Here is a 16,289-nt window from a genome sequence, read left to right as displayed (position 1 = left end):
GTATGCACAGGCTCAACCTTAGAAAGGACTAGATTCGTGGAAAGAATGAGGTTGAAAGTGTAAGCACTTTCTCCCTATTTTGTAGATATTCTAAGGGGGGGTCTGCCTTCTTTTTGCAGGTATGGCATATGAAATTCAGTTTCTGCCATATGCTAGTTCATGGTATTATTACTTTGTATCACTTCAAACTTGATTTCACTGGTGATGGTGAAAAAGATTGTTTTTTTGCTAGGTGCATAGCCTGTCCTCGTGAGTTATACTTGATATTTCCGACTTTCGGCCCTTGCTGATGTAATTATAACTTAATGCATGAATTTTGACACTACTTTATCATTATAAAATATGTTTCGAAGCTCCCTCAAAAAGATGTTTTAACAGTGTTAAAACCTCATTCCAAATGGGAGACGATAGTCCCGCTCCTGCATTTTCCGAGTCAGATCTTCATCAGTTGCCAAATGTTGTTCGAATTGTTTTCCTTCTTTAATGTGAGTCTTTCTTAGGCCAAGTCTCTCCTTGAGAAATGAAACTGATTTCATGCCACCAACAGCTTCGATAGCTTCTCCAGTTATCCCACTTTTGCATAGTCAATGGAGAAATTTCTTATCAGGGTTATGTATCCCAGGGCTAAGGCTAAGCATCTCTCTCCTGAATTATTCGCCTCCTCCTTGACCGACGATGCCATCTTTGCATCTTTCCTTTGTTATGCTGCCCTCTAATTTCACCAAGACAATATCAGGAGAACAGTTCGGATTGTCTTTCATAATCTTTGGTTCCATAAGAAGGACAACATCTTCATACTTGAGAGTTTGTCAACCACCTTTGCTGACCTATACGATGATCAGCTTTACGAAATCAGTAAAATCGCTCTTTCTATTTGGTGCTCCAGGAGCCTTTTTTTCCTCTTTACTACGGGTCGCTGGTTTGCTGAAGCCCTCTTTGGGGTTGCTTTTCGTATATGGTTAGCATCATTTCTTTTTTCCCGTTTGGTTGAGTCAGGTTGTCAGCTGCTGATCCTTTCCTGCAACTCGCCCCTGGGATCCAAGAAGACGCCCAAAGAAAGATACAAAAAAGCACTTGCGACTGGGCGGGTGCATAAAACTCATTTATAGAAAAAAGCTGGTATTGCAGCCATGACAACTGAAGATTTTATATCGAAGGTTAACTTGGGCGTCTGTTCATTCGCGTTATTATTATTTGGTATTACTTGCCTCTTATTTATAGTTAGTCCTAAATGAGACACATTAACACTAACAATGCAATGTTTTATCAAACAAATCCTATTTCGTAAAATACCAATGAACAATAGTTGGGGTGGGATAACATACACGTTGATTTAAGATTTTTTCACCCTCCTCGGAGGGGAGAGTGCTGTGAAAAAACTTCAATAAAGGAATTTTGGTCTCTCCCAACGCAAAGTTATCAGTCATGTGTATTCAAACATATCATATACCGAAAAAAAGATCCAATACTAAATCATTCCTAATAAATTTTATTTTTGCAATTTTTGCGATATATCAAAAATCTTTGCAATATTTTGTTTTTTACCAATAAAACTGATTTGTTTCATCTTGAAGAAATTTTCCTGTCGCCCCAGAAATGATTTAATATATCAAAGGGACTAAGATCAAACAATTCTTGGAAGCAAACTGTAGTTAAGGAGCGACGCGGCTCAATAGTAAGCGAAAATCTAAAAAACGGAATTTTGATTCCGATAGATACATCAAAGGAATTAGATTTGTATGCTCATTTCAAATGTGCAGGTTTCATCAAGTTTAGTCTTACCCATAGAAAGTTACGAGCCTTAGAAAATTTACCTCATTTTCGAAAAAAAGGGGAAACACCCCCCCCCCCCCCCTAAAAGCCATAGAATCTTAATACAAATCACACCATCAGACACCCCTGCTAAAGTATTTTTTTTTACTTTCAAAAGAGCTATTTAAACGGTCTTTGTGATTCAGGGGTCATTCTTAAACAGTTGGAACAAAATTCCAATTTTATTTTAAAGAACGAGGTATTGACGAGGGTGAACCTCTTCATATGCGTAATAATTTTTGTTCGTTTCAAAGTTTTAATTTGCTACTTACTTATAGTTGAAGAAACTTGTTTTTTATGTAGTGATAATCTGGGACCATTGGTTCTAGATGATTACCAGTGGGAAGACAAAAAAAAACATATAAAAACACTTCCGTGTTCATGTACACAAAACGTAATTTGTATTTTACACATTAGAACTTGAAGTATCTACTGGGGCTGCAGGGTTCTCAGATATGTTGATTTGGCTTTATCATTATTTTCATCAAGACCACTTGCCCTTTTGTTGGTGTTTTTCGCTTTTTCTGAAGATCAGGTAAATTTTTTCAGGCTCTTGAGTTTTTTGGGTACCCTGAAACTTGATGAATATTGTATATTTAGGATCACTAAAAAAATCAATAAGTTTTCTATGTATGTACTACTGTCAAAACTATTATTTTCGAATCTCGGTTACTATTAGCGTGCGTTCCATATTCACTTACTGTTCGTTGCCACGAACTTTTTAAAATCAGCACCTTTTTTTTTACAATATTTGCATTCTCCAGTGAATGATTAACCACACGAATGAACAAAGTGTATTCCAATAAAATACATAAGAAAAGGATTTCTTAGGATAATAAACATGAAAGAAGGAAAGTCCTAAAAAGACCTAATATAAACTTTTCTAAGGAAAATTGTTTTGGCCCTATTATGGTTTCGGTACTGCTATTATCATGGGCACATATTCTACTGTTGGGTTTTTAATTTTCAAATTATTTTTTCTTACGTCCAATAGTCTGACGCCCAGCTGTGTCAAACATTCCACCAATATGTAATCTGTTTTGCAGTAAAAGCCGGACACATATATCTTGCTAAATCTTGCCTTTTATTTTAATTTGATACTTGCCACTCTAACAGAGGTGGTTTTAGCGGGACAGGTGTTGCCCCGGGCGAAAAAATGTCGGGGGGCGTAAACTTTCAAATGAATGATATAAGAGTTACAATCATTTTGTAATTTTTTAAATTTCATTTTAATTAAAATAAAGTAAAGGGCGCGGTTGGCAGTGGACATAAAGAAATTGAATCCGATATTTTTATTTGCCTATGTAAAGTAAGAAAAGTCAGATTTAAATAAATATAAATTTCGTTGATCAATTTTGTTGCTAATAAGTAGCAATTTTGTTAAAATTTCGGCTGCACGTTTTTGGAGAAAGGGAGAATTCTAATCAGGGTTTTTCCCCAGGCGCAAGAGGGGCCAGAACTGCCGCTACAATCAACGACCGCGTTCGAATATATTAGAGTGAACAAAGACGTTCAGAATTATTGTGTTGCGAGAGCAAAACTTTGGTTTTGTTGTGGTTTTTTTTTTTTTTTTTCCCAGCACCCCGATTTCAGCTTATTCCTAGAAAGCGGTAAGGGTCTAACCTTTGCGGTTTTTACGGAAAGTGTGGACCTTAGGCCGGATTGATGAATATGACTTTACATTTTGGAAAGCTTCGTAGAACTCTTGCCTGGGGCCAAAAAGGATGGTTTTTGCTTGTCCTTGAGCCAGAGCCTATAGTGTGTGAAGTGAAGAGGAGTTGTATAGCCTATGTCAGAGAGGACTATCTGAAGTTATGCAGCCAAGCTTTCGTTTCATCAAACCATGTTTCTGCTTTCGAGTGGAAAGCTCCGTTCTAGCAGGCAAGCAGGCAGGCACCAGTTTCAAATTGAAGATGGACTAAAATCTATAAGTGTTAAATATATGCGACAGTTACCCTGCCCCACAGCCAATATATCTTCTTTGAGTGATAAATAGAAAAATTTAGAGAAGCAAAAAAGCGGCATTTTCCCACGGGTCCGAAAGTGCTGCCATCTATTGTTTCTACCCATTTCTGTTCGTGATTTCAGCTGAGTTTATCATTCGGTTTAGCAACTTGGGATTGCGGTAGAGAAATGGTATCAGATGTGCCTCTTAAACTTTAAAAGTTCTCTCATTGCTAAAGAAATTAGAGTTTATCCTTTGCTCCTTTCTAAGTGATGACGTTAGAAAGTTGGCCTACGGCAAAAAAGTCAACTTTTGAACTAAGACAGATAGATTTTTTTTTTCGACGGCAGTCGATAGCTTTTGATGAGCTGATCAAAGTATATGTCATCCATTTTTTGTACAAAAATTCCTTCATGAGATATACCAGTTTGAAAGTTTAAAGGGGTTGACAACTTCAATAGTAAGGTACACACTGAAACCAAAAATAGGCCGATACCAATTGTGAGCATATAGGGGAGTTGTAAGCAACAGTCGGCTGTTAGCTCATAATCATCCTCGGCAATGAGGGGTTCGCAACTCTTACTAGTTGGTGTACCTATTTTTTGTTTCTGTTGTATTTGATGGTAAGACCATTTTGGTTCCAGTGGTAAGACATGTAGGGGACTTGTAAGCAATAATTGGCTGTTAGGCTACAATCATCTTCAGCGATGAGGGTTTCGCCAACTTTTGCTAATTGCAATGAGGGGTTTGCAACTTTTGCGAGTTGGTGTACCTATTATTTGTTTCCGGTGTATTTGATGATAAGACCAATTTGGTTCCAGTGTTGGTAAGTAAGACATGTAGGGGACTTGTAAGTAATAATCGGCTGTTAAGCTACAATCATCTTCAGTGATGAGGGGTTTGAAACTTTTGCTAGTTGGTGTACCCATTTATTTGTTTCCGGTGAAATTGATGTCTTATCACGGGAGAGGGACTTGTAAGTAAGAATCGGTTCACTTTGGGCTAGAAATTTGTGCAAATTGGTGCACATTGTATTCGATCTCTGTAAATCTGACGGCAAGAAAGTTTGTATTGATGGTCTATCACTCACTGTAACCTAGAATTAAGTATTTACGCAACGGGTGCAAACGATACAATGAGGTAGTTTCGTAATAATTAATAGAGTATCATCTATGGTATTTTGATCCTGTAAAGTTACGGATAGCTTTATAATACCAACTAGATTATAAAAGATATTGTTCCAAGTTTTCATCCATCACGATGTCTACGATTGAAAAGGATAAAGGTCATCCAATGGTCATGAACAGTTACGGACAGCTTCATAATACCCAATAGGTCGTATAAGATAATGTCCCAAGTTTTCGTAATAATTAATAGAGTATCATCTATGGTATTTTGATCCTGTAAAGTTACGGATAGCTTTATAATACCAACTAGATTATATAAGATATTGTTCCGAGTTTTCATCCGTAACGATGTCTACAATTGAAAAGGATAAAGTTCAACTGGCTGCAAAGTCAATTTAGTCCCTTCTTTCGATACTATTTTGTTGTTGTTTTTTCAACGCTTAGGAATAGCCTTTGATCATGTGATTACTGATCGATAGCGAAGAAACAAAACCAAAGTGTTGCTCTCGCAACACTTTAGTTGGCGAAGCCGGACAAAGGTTGCCGCAACACTTCACGTTGCCCGGGCAACGTAGGTCTAGTCTTTTATTTATGTTATTGCAAAGAATGCAATTTTGATGAAAAATAGGGTGTGATTTTCGTAACTTTAATAAATAAAATTTTACAACTTTTTTTGGCAAGTTTTAATTCACAAAAAGATGCATAGTAGTAAATCTAAATATGTGTGAATAGTGGGCAAATTGCTTAACTTGCGACCTTATTATAAGGGCTATGTGGGGTCTTGATATCTAGGGACTAAGGTATAGAAATGGTTTCATTGTTAGAAAACAAAACTTTTTTCGAATTTTACACCCATCTAGGATTTATTTTTATCTTAAAAGGATAGGATGGAGGGCTGGCTGGCGTCATTACTGATCTGCTATGTGGGTGTCTATGCGTGAGTTGGCTGTTTGTTGAGGATTTTAAACATACTTTTTTACATTTAGGTATTTTAGCTAGCTTCCAGGTCCCCCTCACTTACTTTGAAGCGAGTATTATCTGCTCAGCCGACAGGGGTGTCATGAAGGGGCTACCTTCACTCATTGTCGCCAGGTTTTGCTAAAACTACCATTATCTGTGCCGGAAAAGAATTGAGACAGATGTTCTTTTTCTCTATATATCCAAAGTAAAGGCAAAAAGAACATCTTTAAGAATGGCAAACATATTATCAAAAAGATACCTACAAAGAATTTAGAAACCAGAATAAGGAATAAATAATTTTGATATGCAGAAAACAAGATTTTGTCATACTGTAATTTTGTAAATTTCAATGAAGTTGACGATAATTTAGGCCACTATGGCATAGAATCTCCAAAACTATGTTCGAACTGTAGATTCAACTTTGAACTAGGGATCTGAAACGGTTGATTTCTTCCATAATCGTTCTGTTTTCTATTTCAAGGTCTGCAATTCTGTTTCTAAGCGTTTCCACTAGTTGTTTTTTCTCTCTCTATAATTTTTGGCGATCTCTCCAGCTTTAGTTGTGCTAATGGTGCAATTCCTTTGGTGTTTGTTGATTTGTGATTTTTGTTTTTGTGATTGTGATTTTTGTTTTTGTTTAGTGTCTTCCAGTTTTCTTTTTCGGCCATTTCTTGACATAGTACTTCTTTTTTCTTCTTCAAAGCACGAAATTTTTTGGCCAACTTTGTTCACTTTAGCTTTTCTTCTTTTTTTTCAAAATGATTTGGCTGCTTCTTCCGTCTTTCAAAGATGTTAAATAGAGTAAGTATTCAGGAACTTCTTCTGGCATTTTCCATTCATCATCTGAGTCTTCAAGGTCAGAAAACTCACAATCGTGTCTTCTTACTTCAACTTTACATGTTGCGTCTATATCAAAATCATATTCAAACTTTAGATTTAACAGCTTATTTGACGCTCGTGTATTATAAGGTTTGCTGGTTTCAAAAAGCTTAAGCGCGCTAGCCATTTCAATGTCTAATGCTTCACAAATGAAAAGTTGTTTATATCAGTAAAGCTATTTTATAACTGATGCTAATAACAAATGGATTGCCTTGCATTGATTTTCAAGGCCCCGTCTACTTTTCAACGTTCCACCAATTGCTGCGCAATAACTAAAAACTCAACAGTACTGACTCCGGCTGTACAACCGTCTGACAGTTTAACTAACCATGTCACGCGGGAACTTCTACGGTTGTACAACCCAAGTCTAGTCTGATTGCATTTTCCTTGGGAGTCTTTCGCCTAATTTTTAATTTTCACCTGTCAGTTTTTCCTAAGGAAGTTTTAACTAAGTAATGATAATGTTAATTTTGCAGCTTACTTTGAAATACAATCAATCTGTTAAAGATAAACCTGAACTTCAAGTGTATCGAATGTCTAACTAATGCTCTCAGAGTAAAAGCGGAACAATTACTCAGGACTAGTATTAACACAATGAAACAAAATGAAATATAATTAAGTTGAAAAATCTAAGACCACTGATGTATCTTATAGTTAGGATATTTTGTTGTTAGTTTCATAGGAAAACCTTCTATTTGGTATTGAAAGTATTAAGGTTTTTGATATTATAGACAATTCGTATCACTGTGAAGGAATACTCATGATTTTGAAGGTTTCATGCTAATTAAGCACGGTGGGTCTAATTCGGAAATTATGGAGTATTCCTTCTATTTGATATAGATGGTATTAAGGTATTTGGTATTATTAAAATTCATATCACTGTAAAGGAATACTCATGATTTTGAAGGTTGCTAATCAAAATCAAAATTCAGCTAATCAAAATTCAAAAACTAATCAAAATTCAATCAACCGTGTTAATCAAGCACGGTTGATGTAATTTGTACCACCTTAGAAATAATAAAACATGGTGTAGAAGACCAGAGATAACAATTTAGCTGCTTGATTATTATTTGAATTCTCTTTTTTTTCCATTAAAGTTGAAACTTATTTACCCCTGCAGAGCGCATCAGTTTTATTTTAAAATAATTTATTTCATTAAAATTGCTTTTGAACTAGATCTTTATGCGGTTGGTGCGAGAAAAGTTTTGGCCAATTCAGTTCCTAGTCTGCTTATTACGTGGACAATCTGCGCAGGAATATTCAAGAATAGTCGAAATTTGGCTAAAATTGTTCATAGCATGTACATTCACGTCTCTTTTACAGGAATATCAATCGATGAAAATGAAGGGGGGGGGGGATTGTAAAGTTTTTTTTCTATTTTGTTAGAATATACAGAAAAAATAGTATGTATCAAAGTCTAGGGTGGAGGTAAGACGCTATTGTTTTATCAATTTCTTGCTTAAAATAAAAAAAAACTGTGTTTTCAGAATCTATTGGGTAATCCCCTCTCCTATTTTATTGACTCTACTGGCTTCATCTTGTCCTTCTCTTTGAAGAAATTCTAATGGTGCTATGTCTAATAATTCCAGTATGAAAATATGCAAGTAGTAAGTTAATCTCTTCAGAAGAAATAAATCCTTTTGATTTAACTTTGTGTCCGTTCGAATGATCAACATCTTCTCCTTTCATAGACTTATTAACCAACACAAATTATTTTAAAACCGCTTTCAAATAGTTGATAAATTAAGCGACTAAGCTACAATACATTAAGCTACTTTCCTTCTTTCAAAACGTTTTGGTGGAACTCAAGACCCTAAAAAAAAAAAAAAAAAATGTCTTCTTTCACATCTGATTTCGAGTAAAATACAAATGAACATAGGATTTGTGACATTCAAAGAAAAACATTAATTTATATTCTTAAATAGAAACTTTCTGGAGATTGGGTGAAATAGAGGAAGCGCATTGGAGCCGGTAAGACTTTCGCCTGAAATTACGCTGTAAAAATGTTGAAGTTGTGTCCTTTGGTTGTTATTCTTTACAGCACATATTTTGTCTGAACAAAATGTGTGAGGGAAATAATTACCGCCGTTTTTGCACAAGGAGGATGAGAGATCCTGACTATCTCTGTGGAATTCCATAAATGAATAAAAACTGAAATGAGAAATGAAAAAAGGGTTTGAGACTTGGAACCATTGTTTCAGGGAGGCACCCCTGCTCTTCTTTTCTGTCCAATGTTCGCAAGTATAGCGATGAATTACCCTAATTTCAAATCTTCTTTGTGTTGAAAAGTTGTCATTAGCAGATCGTTATTCAAATAATACATGGCTGTTTTGTGTACCTGACTGCTGCATGCACGCCTCATACGAGCGATTGTTACCAAAAATGATTGCAACAATTGCTATTCTCCTTCTACTGATTGCAATGAAACACTTCCATTGTAAATGCCTCCATGTCTAAAGGAAATAAAAAGCTTAGAAGCAATTTAGTTTCTAGCTCTGTGAAAAATTGGGTTTCGCTCTATATGCGATTTGCACCCACCCTATAGCTGGGAAGTCTTTAAGTATAGTGTTGTTAGTTGAACTATTTTTGTATAAGTTCTTGACAACCCTTTTCGCAAATCTGATTTAATATTGAAGCTCCCAGGTTCTTATTTGGCACACTAGTACAAAATAAGGTGAATACATCATAGATGACTAACTTTCAATCTAAGCCTATGCCTCCTTTGTATTTTAATTTAATTTAAAACGTGAGATTCTGACTTCGTACTCGAATCTTTTCAAATGGTAAATTTCAAAAGTTCACAAAGTAGCTGTTTGGGTTATTTTTGGTTATTTTTGCCTCTCTATTGGCAACAGGAATTCTTGATGAGTATTGATGAATTTCAGGCTATGTTGAATTTTTTTTTTTTTTTTTTTTTTTTTGAAGATTCATGCTCTCCGAGCATTTACTTGTCTCTTATGGTAAAAAAAAAATATATTAATAGATTTGGAAATAACCGATAACTGATTTTTTTTTTATTCCCTGTTTTTCACGTCATTAACGTCAAATTACATACTTATGATTTTTCCCATAAGAAAAAAAGAAGATACCATTTAAAAGTACTGAAACTGTAATCACAATGAATATTGACATATCTTCCTTGTCTACCATTTACTTATCTGTGGTGGTATTTCTACTCTTTGTGGGGGCTACTAAAATTCTTTGGTCTCATCATGCTAGATTTGGATCTGCTGAGCATCTAAGCCGTTGGAGCGAAATTAAAACGCAGATCGAAGAATCAGATGGTTACATCATGAAAACTGAAGAATTGAAATATGGTGCTACAGTTGCCTGGAGGAATGCTCCACGTTGTCCTGGACGTATCCAATGGAAAAAGCTACAGGTACAATTCACAGTTTTAAATTTATTAATTTAAAATAAATAGACTTGCTTTGCGGAAAAACAGTTTAGTTTGTCCACATAGCTAGTCTGAAAGCCCAATTTAAAGCGTTTAATAGTTTTTTTTGTAACGTCCATAAAATATGCATGATTGGCTATTGTGTAGCATTAATTAACTCCCCGTCCTTTTCTTTCAAATGCAGTATACTCTAAATTCTTCTTCTTCTGACTAAAATAACATCGAAAAATTTCATAGAAGCCCTAGAAGATCTAGTTGCCGCTAATTTTTTATATTAAACTTTTAGTGATGTTAAATAAGTAACCGCTTAAATAAACTACCTAGTGCAATTGAATAAGCTGGGAGGAAGAGTTAAGACTGAAAAAGAATAAGAATAATGTTTCAAAAATAAATGTTGTGTGTCCAAAACTGTTGGGGTACGCTAGATTCGGAAGCATGCATAAAATTCTGGTTTAGTCCAAAAAAAGGAAAAACCAACAAACAAAAGAATGTTTTATAATTTTGTCTTAGTTAATCATAAATAAGAGATGACTCGTTTATTTTCCTTTCGACCAGCAGCTTCTACAAATTTTTGTCCAAGGAAAAGCTCATCTGCCACCTAGTCTTCACACACCAATTACTGCTTTGCCATCTGTAAAAGTAACTGTTGAAATTTTACCAGATCAAACTCTTTTAAAATAACTATCAATGGAAACCATTTCTTTCATTTATTTTTAACATATGATATTAGTAAAATAGTTTAAATGTTTTTCTCTAAAATTATTCCTGTTCTTAATTTATCTGAGTACGATGAAATCCTTTGGCAAAGTATTATACCTAAAGTACTCCCCGTCCCTATAATATCCATTGCCATAGCTTTCTTCTATTACTGGCCAAACCAAAATGTTGATGCAAAACGCAAATTTCTCCAGCAGTTGCAGATCAGCGCTGATTTTTTTGTCTAAGTACCCAAGTGGAGGACTTTTTCTGGTTTGTAATCCCAATGAACTTACGATGAATTCAATATGTTCCTCTCTAAAAGTTAGGCAAATAGTTAAAATACCAACAACTAGGGAAAATTCCTCTCTAGATGTCATGCTAACTATCTGAATAATTTTTACAGTCCCCCCTCAGCTTTGCCTCCTTTGGGTAGGAGTTATCATTTTCCCCTCCTCCTGTCCCCGTTTTTAATTTCAAGTATACATTCTCAGTAACTTATGGCTCTTTCTGCCCTCTTGAAAATGCTGGCCTTTTTTCTTTCGAAACGTGGTTGAATACTGAGGATTGGTCTAATATTTATAATTTTGCATAATATTCATGAAAAAATCACTACCTTTCACAAAAAGCTAAAGGAAAAATATATAATTTCTTTCCCAGAAAATAGATTTAAAAAGTCCTCCAGTGACAAACCATTCATTAATCAACCCATAAAAGTGCTAATTAGAAAAAAATAGAATCTTTTAAAAATGGTAAACTGGATGAGGCCAATAAACTAAGCAAAACAATTAAAAAGGAAATACGTAAAATTTGCCTGATCCTACTTCAAGAACAAGGTCAAAGAATTGTTTACCAATAAACTAAGAAGTTGGTACTCCGAGGTAAAAAAAAGTTATGTGGTAGGAGTCTATACCAACTTGATTTCAAATTAACTGAATCCCCAGAAGTTACTGGTAATAATCTTAACAAGTTCTTTGCTTCTATCGTACAGAGCCTTCTGGCATTGTATTATCAATTACCCATTAATATTCTCCCAGCTGGTTTCCCCTCCATATCTCCGTCTCATATCAAAAGAAAAATTGGGAAACTACAAAAAACAAGTGTTGCCCTTTAGATATCCCTTTTCTTCCTATTAGTGCTTTCAGTGACTTAGACTTAAAGCCCTTGTCTGTTGATTTCAAGGAGATTACTGAGTTTGGCCAGTATCTGCAAATTTGGAAACAGGGTCTCATAACCCCCTTGAATAAGAAAGGCAGAAAACCTAGTGTTGAAAGTGTTCATCCTATTTCACTTACTCCTATGTTCTCTAAACTATATGAAGATTCCTTGGAGATTGGGTAAAGGAGAAAATCCTACCTTTTACCGTCCTGAGACAATTCGGGAATATCAAATCCGCTTCTACTTCCCATTACTTTTTTTTCTTATTGACTCAATTGGAAAAATTCTCGAAAAACCTAATTGCTGGCTAAATTTAATTTCCATTGACCTTCAACAAGCATTTGACCTTGTTAACCACAATATTTTGGTTGAGAAATTTGTAACTGATTTCAATATTGATCCTTTCCTGGTTAAATTGGTTGCCTCCTTTTTATCAAATAGATCACAGGAAGGCAAATATCAGAATCGTTATTCCAGTCCTCTCCTTGTTCACAATGGATTACCCCAAGGTACTCTCCTAGGTCCCCTCCTTTTTTCTGTTACTAACCGTTGTTGGAGCCTGCTTCCGAAACTTTCTAAGCAACCCTATGAGTATCCTCAATGATATTGCAGATGACGCTGCGGTCTTAGACATGAGAGTATACCCCTCTAAATCTATGATAATGCCAATATGTTTCCTTAAAACCTCACACCTTTTCCTCAACCTTATTCCTCCAGATATTTCTGTGTCTTCCTTTAAATTACTTGGGATTGCAATTTCATCTAATGTAAAGTGGGATATCCACGTTAAAAATATTGTCCATAAAGCTAATGCGTCTATGTCTCTCCTTAAGCTCTTGAATAAATTTAACGTCCACCCCCATTCCATTCTTTACGGATCTGTATTTGAAAAATGAAAAATGAATCAGAAAAAAATGAATCCATTCAAAATAGAGCCCTGAGAATTATTTTTAAAGAAGCCAAGGTACCATCCGCTCCTTCTAAAAAAGGCCAAGCTGGAAACTCTTGAGCACAGGAGAGGAATGTTTTGCCTCCGTTATGCAAAAGAAAATGGAATAATAAACCTTCTTAAGGAAAATATTTTCCCCAAAAACACTCCCTATCCAAACACCACCTGCCATGCAGTGTTTCTGAATCCGTTCGTATTTTGCCCCCCATTCGCTGCTTAATGTCTAGGTATGAAAAAACTTTTTCCCCATTCATTACTTATAAAATAAACCGCTAGTTTTCCCTTTTTTCCTTTGGTACTTGTGATACCAAAGTTTTATGTTCGTTTGATTCTTTCGTTCCATCCCATTTGTTTATATGTTCTCTTTTAAACCTTTCCAACGCTAGTTTTATCTCACTCTTTTTTAGTTCTGTTTTAGTGCTCACCTTTTTAACTTTCTTCCATTTTAAAGCTTAATTTTTCTTGTCTATCTTTTTTTTTACTAATGAATGGCTTCGGCTTTCTGATTTAGTTGTTTATGACATTGTTTATGCCAGTTTTTTAGTGGTTGAGCTATTTTTATTATTATTATTATTTTTTTTTTTAATGGTTTTATGACTTCGAAATGCGAATTCGGTCCTTCGGAGCTTGTGATAGACGATTTTTGAAATTAAATATCTTATCTTTTTTTTTTTTTTTTTTTTTTTTTTTAGTTAGTTAGTTAGTTAGTTAAGTCTGACATTTATATCATTAATCTAAATGAATGTTGTCATTATTGCTTGTTTGAGTTGTCTGTGCCTTTTTCTAGAATTACTTACATGATAAGGTGATTACAAATTTTACCTTTAAAAAACGAACATGTATATCAAAGTCAGACTTAAAGAAGAAACTTGAATTCGTTACTGATAGTTAGGAAAGCCTCTACTTTGTTATAATTTGAGCTAACAGATATCACAATTTTTGGATTTAAGCTTTTCTGAGACGCTAGCCCTGCATTTGGAAAAATACAGTGATTAGAAAATTTTGAAAATCTTGCAGAAATATTTATTTTTTTATAATTCATGAGAAACTGTTATTGAAATGACGGGCCTTCTGTTGGCAAGATTCCATACACACGTCTTGTAAGATATTTTACCGTGACATTTATGAAGATTCATGTCTTGCAAGACATTTTCTTGTAGCTGCTGCAATATCTTTTACGCCTTAACTTCAGTATAATTTCGTAATTTTATGTAGATATCAAGATTTTATAACGTGTTAAACTTGAGTATTAAGCGCTGAAAAAGCTTCAAATAAGATTAGTACTTGTATAGTACATATTTTATGGTGCTTTGTCGTCAACACGGACTGCAAAGTTCAGTTCACAAACAATCTTGCTTTGTGTGTCGACGGAGTGAAAATTAAGGGTGAACGGTCAACATTTAAGACCAGACTTGTGTGTAGTATGTTGTATTTTTTCTCTCTTTCGCTCTGATGAGTTTGAAGGTTTGCATTTGGCAATCTCGGTTGCAAATCAGCTTAAGGAAAAAAGGTACAAGAGATTGCTTCAGAGTAGTTTTGCAGCAAAGTTTATAAAAATGAATTAGTTGTTAGTTGTATTTGTTCCTCTGGTTGGTTTTTGCATCAAATCTCATCCCTCTTTTAGGTATTTGATAGTCGTCATGTTGGTACAGCACAGGGAATGTTTGAAGCCATGTGTACCCACCTACAATACGCCACAAATGGTGGAATTCTACGGTAAGATTTTCTCCCTTTTATAAGTGTTTCTTCTCAAATTTATTATGGTATTATCGTCTTGTTAACTGTATTTTCGGAGGCTCTATCAAATTTTAAAGCTAGTTAAGCTGGGTAGTGTATTTGAAAATATAATCTGTGACGATCTGCTATTGAATTTCACCATTGGAAATTGAACTTTTTTACAATATGATTGTAATTTGAAAAAAAAAAACTGTTTAGACTGTTTAGGACATTGACTAAGACATGACTAAGGAACACGAGGGAAATTTTTCGTATGAGACAGAGGTTTTTCTATTGGAAAAAACCCCCCTGAATCCCTTAAGCTTCCAACTTGTGTACACGGGAAACAAGTAAAATTTACTCTTTTTTCGTCGCGATACCTGGACATGACGATGCCTGATATTTCACTTGTCTCCTACTAAACGAAACTCACAACTAGAATTTATCCTTCTGCTGAATGCTCGTTTACAGGATTCAGCAAACAATATAAAGTAATGTCCAGATGTAACGTCAAACACGACCGAAATGGTTGTTTGTTTTTTTTTTTTTTTTTACTCTGGTTGTAAAGAGACGAGTTGTAAGACAACGTTTCGTAGGTTGCTATCTTGCGAAAATTGGAGTGTATTTTTAGGTTTGTCTTTGTAGTGGTTGCTTTTGAGTAGCCAAAAGTCTTGACTACTTTGACTTGGCTAAGGACAGACTGCTTGGGAATTGTGGAAATACTCATGCGCATCACGCATCCAAAGTAACTCCATCGTCGCCTTCATTTGTTCTGAATGACAGATGACTGACCCTTTTATATTCCTTGCGTTCCTGTTCATTATCTTGTGAGTCGAGGAGACGCTAAGCAGTCGACGGGGGCACTCGTTTTCAAAACTAGATTCTTCTCTCTTCCTTTTGGTTGAGACAATATATTTCTGACGCTTAGAGTCGAGGAGGGGCAGAACACTTTTATCAACATGAGAAGCTTAAGCCGTTGGGATTAAGTGCTTGATCTCCAAAGTCTTTTTTAGCTTTCTGACGGCACTGCTAGCCTGTGCATTTCTGGTGATAGCTTCTTTGGATATAGATCCCTTTTTCTCAATGTGTAACAACACCCCAAACAAGGCTGTGAGTATCTGTGAAGATCGTTTTCATACACTACTCTCGAAAATAATCTGTATGAGTATGGAGAATTGAAACTTTCGTTTTTTTTTCACAGAATACACAAGAACACATTGTGTATCTTCTTGAGATTTTGTAAAGCAGAAGATGAATAGGAAATTGTGTGTTTGTAATTTAGGAATGACAGTTCGTAACCCTACCAGAAGGGCTCTAAAGTTGAAAAGAGAAGGGTACTAATTTTATGATTTACAAGACCAAAATAGTGCACCTTAGGCCCACTATTTTAAGACATCTCTGAGGATTTCAGCATGCATCGGGGAATATGGGTTGTGGGTAAATTCAGGCTCTTGACCCTAGTTTTTTCCCTACTCTAGATTTTGAAAAACACCTTTTTTGGTATTCCCCCCCCCCCCAAAAAAAAGAAGAATTTGAATAAAAAAAAGTGAGCCACTTCTTACATTTTGAAATATATTGCCCTCCTCCCAATTTTTTCGTGAAATAGTACAACTGGTCTCATCTTACTTTTAAGAATGTGTTTTTAGGCTA

At 35.2% G+C, this 16,289-nt stretch overlaps 2 protein-coding genes across 4 annotated transcripts in view; both read left to right on the top strand.

Moving 5' to 3' along the window:
• Positions 1 to 16,289, top strand: part of LOC136032973 (uncharacterized) — a 74,607-nt gene that overhangs the window by 14,478 nt on the left and 43,840 nt on the right. The gene's annotated exons all lie outside the window — the stretch shown is intronic.
• LOC136032975 (nitric oxide synthase 1-like) overlaps positions 1 to 16,289 on the top strand; it is a 31,436-nt gene that overhangs the window by 3,961 nt on the left and 11,186 nt on the right. For all 3 annotated transcript variants that reach the window (XR_010618833.1, XM_065713480.1, XM_065713481.1), the window contains exons 3-4: positions 9,943 to 10,105; positions 14,548 to 14,639. Coding sequence is in view for 2 of the 3 variants with exons in the window: in XM_065713480.1 (XP_065569552.1) it covers positions 9,943 to 10,105; positions 14,548 to 14,639 (255 nt within the window). In the remaining variant the exon portion in view is untranslated. The remainder of the gene's footprint in view (positions 1 to 9,942; positions 10,106 to 14,547; positions 14,640 to 16,289) is intronic.

The sequence above is a fragment of the Artemia franciscana genome, chromosome 11, assembly GCF_032884065.1.
Source record: "Artemia franciscana chromosome 11, ASM3288406v1, whole genome shotgun sequence".
NCBI classification, from domain to species: domain Eukaryota; kingdom Metazoa; phylum Arthropoda; class Branchiopoda; order Anostraca; family Artemiidae; genus Artemia; species Artemia franciscana.
Note: the sequence above shows the minus strand (reverse complement) of the source record. Positions and strands in the feature narration are given on the sequence as shown.